Below are 10000 nucleotides of genomic sequence, written 5' to 3' on the forward strand. Positions count from 1 at the left end.
GAACTGTAATTGGTCCGTTGTGACATTCAACAGCCCGACGGTTTTCTATTCTAGCTATTAGATCTGACTCCATTAAATGAATGACACTGCAGTAATACATGAATACCAACCTCTGATGGGGACGATCTGAAGCCAAGCATGACATGCGCGCATAAATTTGGACACTTGGCAACTGTGTTTGCTAATGTCCTTCTAAATCAGATCCTATAGTTTTCATGTTCCATTCTCTGACTTTGCAGGCATTAGGCATATTTCTGTGAAAAATGCCACGTTATGCATACAGCTTCCCATAACTGAGGTTATCAGAGCTGTGCGTATTGTTCCTGCAGCTCATTAGCCAAACCAGGAAAAACGGGCTGCAGCACAATACTCTGAATTTAAAGCACCCTTCAGTCCAGGCCACAGCACATTTATGCTTTACACTTTTCCTTTCCACCAGACAACAAACATGCACTTATGGGAGCCTTTTTTAGTTTTGAATTTGAATGTACAATGTATAAAGGAAGGTTTGCAGGCCACATTAACAACAGTACAGAGTCAGAGGGGAGAGTGCTGCAGAGGAGCATGGAGAAGTGCTGACCTTGGATACTCTGTTCGCTACTTCCCGGCCGACCATGAGACCCTGGACGAAGGTGCGCGCGGTGACAAAGGCCCGGGTCACCTGGGACTTCAGCCTCTTCGGGACCTCACCAAAGGGCTTGAGCTCATCCATGTACTTGCTGATGCACTCCAGGTAGTCTTCAGTGAGAACATACTGCGAGTTGAGCAGCTGGAACATGCGTTCCAGCAGACGTGTCCAGAAGTCATTGAGCATCTCGCCCAGGTTGACATTGCCACCTGTGTAGTAACGTCTGAGCTCAGCAAACAGGCCTTGGAAGACCTCAGCATTTTGCATGTAGGGTTTTCCATATGTCCGGACAAACATGTCATTCAGGGAATGCTCTGTGTTTTCCAGGAGCTCCAAGAAGAACTCTGTTCAGAGGGGGAAAGAGGGTAAGCATATGATAGCAAAGAAATGAATGTATGTGTGTGTGTGTGTGTGTAAGGGAGGGGGTAGGTAGGTACATGTTTTTGTGTGTGTGCGCTGTGTGTGCATGTGTGTTTGTGCGTGTGTGTGTGCGTGTGTGTGTGCGTGTGCGTCAACTGACTGCAACTCCAGATGGCAAGATAATTGGTGTCTATCTTTTAGCTCACATTGTTGTTTGAGGCCACTGTCACTGTGAGAATGTCAGTATTGATGCCATAACAGGACACAGCTACACACACAGCTTCAAACGCTGCAGCCAGAGGACTCACACATACCTTCACACATACCTTCACACACACCTTCAAATGCTGCAGCCAGAAAAGTCAACATCTTACAACCCACAGGGTTGAACAAAGCTTTAAATTAAGGGACACAGTAGTTGCCCTGATGAATAATATTTAATCAATAATATAATATAAAATATAAAACAATACATAAAATAATGCTAGAAATTAGCAGAACACTGACTGAAAAGTTTGTTATTGGTCTTTAAATCTTTTCCTGAAACAATCCCAAGGCAAAGTGAATGAATACAACTGAAGAATTCCACAGTCAGTATTGAATCTGGATAGCAGAGGAACTAAATCAAGGACAGTTTACTCACGAACACACACAAATTACACTGCCATGTCTTGGATTAAGCATTTGATATTGGACAAAATTATTTAAACAACCTTGGTTATTCATGAAAAACATTTTAAGAACTCTGGAATGATCGGTCTTTCCATATAATTTATTTTATACATATTACACCATTGCCATGGAAAATACTGATTACAAATACTACTACATTTCTGACTGGTGTCAGTTTATAAAGTTGGTGCTCTATAAAGTTAGCTTTAAAATTACATTGAGTTTGATATCTTGATGTCATTTAGCAAAACATAAACAAAGCCTCCATTTTTAAACGCTATTAAGCAGGCATGTGCATAAGTAGAGGAGGTGGCCTGCCTCAGCCTGTCTCATTAACACCTCAGCCTGTCTCATTAACACCTCAGTCTCATTAACACCTCAGCTAGTCTCATTAACACCTCAGTCTCATTAATACTTCAGCCTGTCTCATTAACACCCCAGTCTGTCTCATTAACACCTCAGCCTGTCTCATTAACACCTCGGCCTGCCTTATTAACACCTCAGCCTGTCTCATTAACACCTCGGCCTGTCTCATTAACACCTCAGCTAGTCTCATTAACACCCCAGCCTGTCTCATTAACACCTCACACTGTCTCATTAACACCTCAGCTAGTCTCATTAACACCTCAGCCTGTCTCATTAACACGTCAAACTGTCTCATTCAAACCTTGGCCTGTCTCATTTAAAGTATCTATCTAAAGTATCAATTACTGGATGCCTTGTGAAGTGAAGCTGTGGAATGAAGAGTGAGGTGTGAGAAGTAAGAGGTGACATGATTCCAATCAGCTCAGTGAAGAGTACCATCTGCTGTAACCAAGCATGTTCCCGGTGGACCTGTCTTCTTATGCTCTGCGGAATAGACCTTTGTGTACATCGGGGAGATGGTAAGGAGGTCAGCACTGAGCTTTCATTCGGTACTACCACACTGAGTAAAGACACAGGCAGTCCTTCCCCGGAATACGGGTGCCATCATCCTCATCTATCATGGTGTCCAAGCTAATGTGACTGTGTGAAGGACAGTGAATGTGTGGGGGTGCCTTTGCTGTAGTGTCCACAGCAGGTGGGGACACGTCCCTCCTTGGATGTGGCACATAGCTTGCTTAGTGTACTGTAACTCTGTTGGTAATCTTGGACGTGAGGGCAGTATTAAGGATAAACAGATGGAGAGTCTCTGGGCAGTGGTTAAGGTACTTGAGTTGTAATTAGAAGGTTGCTGGTTCAAGCCCCATCACTGCCAAGGTAATTGATTGAAATAGTATTATCCTTCTAGGATAATGTCCTCTGGAGAAGGATGTCAAGTGGTCTGTGACTTGCAGGGGATCTTGTTTATGTGTTAGCTGAGCCTTGAATGTAATTCTCGGTTGGATAAGTGTGCCATCACTGAGTGGTAGCTCAGTGGTTGAGGTACTCAGTTAGTAATCATAAGGTTGCCAGTTCACGTCCTGCCACTGTTGGGGCCCCTGAACAAGGCCCTTAACCCTCAATTATTCAACTTGTGCTCAGTCATGTGTGGATAAAAGCATCAGCTAAATGCTGTAAATGAGATCCAGAGACTGGGGACACTACTCTGGGTTACAGGGCAGAGTGCAAGAATATGCTAGCAGAGCTACTTATGTGTACAGGCATAAGTAGGACTCTCTGTAAGATCAACAGAACATAATGTGTAGCTGTGTCTGATCATGGAATACAATATCACAATATTCACAGACCAGTGGAAGACAGCTAATGTGCTTCACTAAACATAGCATGAGGTTTGACAATTTAATCTGATTTAATATAATTAAACATACATGTTCATTATGTGAAATGTGTTAAGAGTAATTTGTTTGTCTAATGAGAGATTACAAAAAGAATCAGTACTGCTAGAACAGGAGTATGTGTGTGTGTGAGTCGGAGCTGGAGGATTTGGGACACCAGCTCAGCGGGCTCCAGCACCTCACCGATCAGCGTGAAATTCTCTTTGTGCCAACTGACAGCTTTCAAAACTCCCTTACGTCAATCAGCAGCTGGCATACCAAATAATTCATGCATGTGTGTGTGTGTGTGTGTGTGTGTGAGAGAGAGAGAGAGAGAGAAAGAGAGAGAGAATGGTAGTGTGTATGAGAGAGAGCCAGAAATATCATTTTAAGGATTATTACAGAGCTCAAATTTACTCTAAACATTTTTACAGACATCTATAGACTTGAACAGAAAAGAACACGATTTCTTTTCAAACAGCAGACAGTGAGCTCTTGTCTTTACAAGATTGCAACTAAAGTCTTCAGTTACAGATAAAAGTAATAAAGTTAATAATAACAACTGTACAACACTAAATTATACAAAAAAGAATTAAGAAAGCGTGCCCGGATGCTACAAATCCTAAACTTTCATTTAAAACAATTTAAAGCATATATTATTATATATACTATTTAATACTATTGCACTGCCTGTCAGGACGAGTGGAGACATAGACAGTGATTGATAATTAAGAGCTTTTCAAATTTGCAGTAGCAGACCAAAGGCATGTAATCTAGGGATAAAACAGTTATCTGTTTTATAGTAAAACCACAGCAAAATTGACTATTTCAAATTTTAATCATCATTAAAACTGTGTTTGATTATCGCAGTATGAAAAAGTGATGAAGTGATGTTAAATAGTGTGCAGCATCAGGCAGCATTCGCTGCACTCAGACAGGCACAGCATGAAGTGTGAGAATAGACAGGTTTTATCCAGCTCTGCCTCAGCGCCCAGTGCGTAAGAGGAACTCTGTGTGTGCTTGAATATTCTTCAGACTGAACACTGTTTAGGCTATTTTTCCTTCTTCTGTGTGGATTTTCCAGAACACTGTGGCAGCATTATTTGTAATTGTCTGAAGTTTAAAAAGTGTTGAACCACTGTGGCAAATGCCCCGTGTTCCTGATTACTTAGCTCAGGTTGGAATATCAGTCCTTCCATTGTCCAATGGCTATTTCTTAACAGTTCAGATAAATAACAAAACACGCTTCACTGATCCTAACAGCCCATTAGTGATCAGAGCTGTCCCTTCAAACAACCAGACACAGTTATCAGGCAGTTCCTTGTTGAAATCCCATTTAATTTACATTTTTATTGCTACTACTTCCTAAAAACAGGTGCTAAGTATGAAAACCTGTTTCTGCAATTATGTCTATAAAACCCAATTCACAAACTCAATCTCTTTAAATTTCAGTCACTTCAATAAACAGCGGAGAACCATCTGGCATAGACGTGACAAGACCACCGAACCTCTTCAACCCTTAACTGACATGGTGTGAAACGCTCCAGTCCCAGTAAACAAATATGTAAGGGACATGTTTGATGACAGTGATAACATCAAATGTGTCAACACAACAAACCCAAGTCCTCTGGGGCGGTGTGTCATAATCACGGCTGCTGCCAGGGAGAATTTGACAGAAGGAAGTGGGTCAAAGCCAGAACACACGATCTATCCCGACACCTGCTGGGTTATGCAGAGGGGTGGACTGTCTTTCAGCTACAGGCTGCAAACATCATAACAGTCGCTCGGACATCCATGCCCACCATGCCTGAGCGTCTGATTACCAGACACCGACACCCACCAAGCCTGGCATACCCAAGCAGCTTGTCCAGTCATGCTGTGTGAAGACTTCTGAAGGCTCTGGTCTTTCCCCGAACACTTGCTGTAGGTCCAAGGTTGCATCTCGCTCTCTGAATGATTTTAACAGAGCTCATTGCCATCTCGTACTGTCTCTGCTTCGACTTGGAGGTTCCAAAAAACGAATGGAATATTTTCTTTATACAAAGCTACAAACCGCAGAAAACATTTCAACTGCTCTGGCAACACACACTGCCTGCGATCTGAACCCTATTACAATAAAATCTGAACTTTAACAAAATGTGATCAGACAAAATCTGATGCTGCTTCCCACCCATCTGCTGTTCCCTCCATTATTAGAGCCTCACGCTTTTGTACCAGTAATTCTGGGTCAACACACCCTACTTACACATCCTTGGATTTCTCGAAAGTTCAGAGGGCAGTTCTAGGTCACATTAAAAGGACAGCATTTATTTTCATTACATTTAGGTAATAAGCTTTTAACCAAAGTGACTTACAGTCAAGACTGAGTACATCTTGAGTAACTGAGGGTTAAGGGACTTGCTCAGGGGCCCAACAGTGGCAACTTAGCAGGGGAGGGACTTGAACCGGCAACCTTCTGATTACTAATTGAGTACCTTAACCACTGAGCTGCCACTCAGTGCCAGTACAGTCGTCCTACCAAGAATGACGTTCAAGGCTCAGCTAACACGTAAACAAACCCCCCAAAGTCACAGACCACTTTACATCCTTTTCAAGAGGACATTAGCCTAGAAGTCAAATACTTTTTCTATCAATTACCTTGTTTAAACTATTTGTTCAATAGACAATCATGAAAAAAAAAAAATTGCTAAATAAGGAAAAATCCAGATAATACCAGTCTCTCACAATCTGGACTTGGCAAAGCCTCAGCACTTTTCCCAGAAGCAAATTTGGATTTATGCACAAAGAATGCTTGAAATGATACACAACATTCCTGTGTTTTCCTGTCTAACATAATGTTCATATGTTCATAATCTATTACAGGTGCAGCACTTAACCCCTAGATCACCCACCTGCTGACAAGGACTTCTCATTTTAAAAGTTCATTTTAAAGTAAAAAAAAAATTGGAGAAACCCTGCATAGCTCTGGGCATGGTGGATATGTACTGGGTGAACCGTGTCCTGTACTGGGTGAACCGTGTCCTGTACTGGGTGAACCGGATCCTGTGTGGGTGAACCGTGTCCTGTGTGGGTGATCTGTGTCCTGTGTAGGTGATCTGTGTCCTGTGTAGGTGAACCGTGTCCTGTGTGGGTGAACCGTGTCCTGTGTAGGTGATCTGTGTCCTGTGTAGGTGAACCGTGTCCTGTGTGGGTGAACCGTGTCCTGTGTGGGTGAACCGTGTCCTATACTGGGTGTACCGTGTCCTATACTGGGTGAACCGTGTCCTGTACTGGGTGTACCGTGTCCTGTACTGGGTGTACCGTGTCCTGTACTGGGTGTACCGTGTCCTATACTGGGTGAACTGTGTCCTGTACTGAGTGTACCGTGTCCTATACTGGGTGAACTGTGTCCTGTGTGGATTGTGTCCTGTGTGGATTAGAAAATGTTCATGTTTGATGGGCAAGTGTCTAAATTAGCACAACTGTGTTAGCAAACACACAGATAATCTGCAATGAAATGAGAAACATAAATAAAAACAATCACTGGGATTCTGGGTAAACAGAGATTCTTCCAGCGGTGTCAGAGCATAAAGAAAAGAATCGTACCATCAAACCTTTTGTGCCTGGATATAAAAGTGCTCCTCAAATCCTCAGTGGCCTGGTCCAGGAGCTTCTCAAACTCATGTTTGCTCCTCAGAATAAAGTTCTCCTCCATTCCTGCACTGCAGCAGGTCTTCGCCTGCACACAGACTCGCAAATGATGGCCTGAAAAGGATGCATATCAGACAGATCACCAGACCAACTTGATAAACATATAGCATTACTATAGAAGTACCATGAGGCGCACAGGCTGGTAGGCCATTTACAATGCCAAAAAAAGATATTCAAATTTTTCTCAATTTCCTCAAAGCTATTAAATGAAGATTTCAGTGTTAAACCTCTAAATATATTTAATATAGCATTCAGAGTACTTTAAAACGTTTTTTGTCAAATACTTGGTTTAAGAATTTAAGCGAGATACTTTTATTACACTGATTGTTGTCTGAGTTTATATGTATTGTGCACTTCTAGGCATCAGCAGTGATCCATCTAGTTCATTGGTATATTGGACTCAAACTTACCATACTGTACTAGGATGTATTCTGTGAGTAAACGACAAAGCACTTTTGTAAGTCGCTTTGGATAAGAGCATCTACTAAATGCTGTAAATGTAAATCTAAATGAGTTGTGCCTTGAATTATGTCCACTGAACGTATATGGGATATACTGGTCCCACTAGCAACTCTACATCTAAGCAATTGACAAAAACATCCCGAAATCATATTAAATGACTCTATACACTGAAAAATTTGTGTTTTTGAAGCTTAACATTAGAGGATTCTTAACACTGGAGTAATCATTAACACTGAAGTATTCTTAACACTGGAGTATTCTTAACACTGGAGTAATCATTAACACTGGAGTATTCTTAACACTGGTGTAATCATTAACACTGGAGTAATCATTAACACTTGAGTATTCTTAACACTGGAGTAATCATTAACATTGGAGTATTCTTAACACTGGTGTAATCATTAACACTGGAGTAATCATTAACACTGGAGTATTCTTAACACTGGAGTAATCATTAACACTGGAGTATTCTTAACACTGGTGTAATCATTAACACTGGAGTAATCATTAACACTTGAGTATTCTTAACACTGGAGTAATCATTAACACTGGAGTATTCTTAACACTGGAGTAATCATTAACACTGGAGTATTCTTAACACTGGTGTAATCATTAACACTGGAGTAATCATTAACACTTGAGTATTCTTAACACTGGTGTAATCATTAACACTGGAGTAATCATTAACACTGGAGTATTCTTAACACTGGTGTAATCATTAACACTGGAGTATTCTTAACACTGGTGTAATCATTAACACTGGAGTAATCATTAACACTTGAGTATTCTTAACACTGGAGTATTCTTAACACTGGAGTAATCATTAACACTGGAGTATTCTTAACACTGGAGTATTCTTAACACTGGAGTAATCATTAACACTGGAGTAATCATTAACACTGGAGTATTCTTAACACTGGAGTATTCTTTGGACTGTACTGTCCACTATGTAGGACTATAGGACTATGAGTGTCAATCAGGTAATCATCTCCTGTTTTAGAGATCCTGTCTGTATTATAATAATACTAATAATATCTGTTAAAAGTTATTATATTATTTTATTATAAAAGTTATTATATTGCAAATGTCTGTTCTCTGGCTGGATGAATTACGGCACTGTGAATAATGTTTATCACAGTATAACAGACCCGTCTTCTTACATCATATTAAACAATCAGGTATGTGTTAGAATAATTCCAATATATAGTTTACTGCAACAGCTATATGTAGCTATACCATCCTGACACAGTATTGCGTCTGCATAATGCAGCCCTAATCTAAACAGAGCTTTTCCATCACAAAAGTGATCATTAGCTCCATTCAGAAATAGTTTACCTGGAACTTATCAAATGTTTTACATTCTTTTTATTTTTCATATTTTGACCATGAATATCTAAAAATATCACAGTGTGCATTTTCCCCAACATCCAGCCCTGTAAGGTACCTTCTAAAGTGCTCAGTGAGTACAGTGTGGATGGGAGGATATTGCCTGCGATCACAGAGACTCACACAGTGTGCTGGCGATACAGACACATGGTTCCAGTGAAACACTGCACGTTAGCTTGCGTAGCACTGTAGCACATTCGGCTTTGAGTTCTAAAGAGAGAGAGGCATGAAGGCCTTGACAAAGCTGTGTGTGATTGGATATGCTGTTACCGAGGCAGAAGCCAGATGGTGCCAGTATATCTGTACATATCATGCAGGACCTGCCACACACACGTTATGCATATTTAACTCTATTATGCCTCGCTGCAGAACTGTACGTGCATTCCTGCTGCCTGGTATGATTCCAGGGCAGAACTGTGGCATGATACCCCTGGGGCAGTTCCAGTGCAGGAGTGTGGCATGCTACCCCTGGGGCAGTTCCAGTGCAGGACTGTGGCATGCTATCTCTGGGGCAATTTCTCCTGCACTCCAAATCGCCACACTACAAGTTTTGTACACGTCATGGTTCTGGAGTGCTGTCCTGTCATGGTTCTGGAGTGATGTCCTGTCACGGTTCTGGAGTGATGTCCTGTCATGGTTCTAGAGTGATGTGCTGTCACGGTTCTGGAGTGCTGTCCTGTCATGGTTCTGGAGTGATGTCCTGTCATGGTTCTAGAGTGATGTGCTGTCACGGTTCTGGAGTGCTGTCCTGTCATGGTTCTGGAGTGATGTCCTGTCACGGTTCTGGAGTGATGTCCTGTCATGGTTCTAGAGTGATGTGCTGTCACGGTTCTGGAGTGCTGTCCTGTCATGGTTCTGGAGTGATGTCCTGTCATGGTTCTAGAGTGATGTGCTGTCACGGTTCTGGAGTGCTGTCCTGTCATGGTTCTGGAGTGATGTCCTGTCATGGTTCGAGAGTGATGTGCTGTCACGGTTCTGGAGTGCTGTCCTGTCACAGTTCTGGAGTGATGTCCTGTCATGGTTCTGGAGTGCTGTCCTGTCATGGTTCTGGAGTGATGTCCTGTCA

General features: G+C 41.9%; 1 protein-coding gene across 1 annotated transcript in view; it reads right to left on the reverse strand.

Annotated features, from left to right (window-relative positions):
- gpc6b (glypican 6b) overlaps positions 1-10000 on the reverse strand; it is a 42358-nt gene that overhangs the window by 26231 nt on the left and 6127 nt on the right. The window contains exons 2-3 of the mRNA XM_081720307.1: positions 6982-7140; positions 581-972 (exon numbers count right to left, since the gene is read on the reverse strand). Of these exons, the coding sequence (XP_081576433.1) occupies positions 581-972; positions 6982-7140 (551 nt within the window). The remainder of the gene's footprint in view (positions 1-580; positions 973-6981; positions 7141-10000) is intronic.

The sequence above is a fragment of the Electrophorus electricus genome, chromosome 9 (assembly GCF_041902795.1).
Source record: "Electrophorus electricus isolate QZ-2024a chromosome 9, ASM4190279v1, whole genome shotgun sequence".
NCBI lineage: Eukaryota > Metazoa > Chordata > Actinopteri > Gymnotiformes > Gymnotidae > Electrophorus > Electrophorus electricus.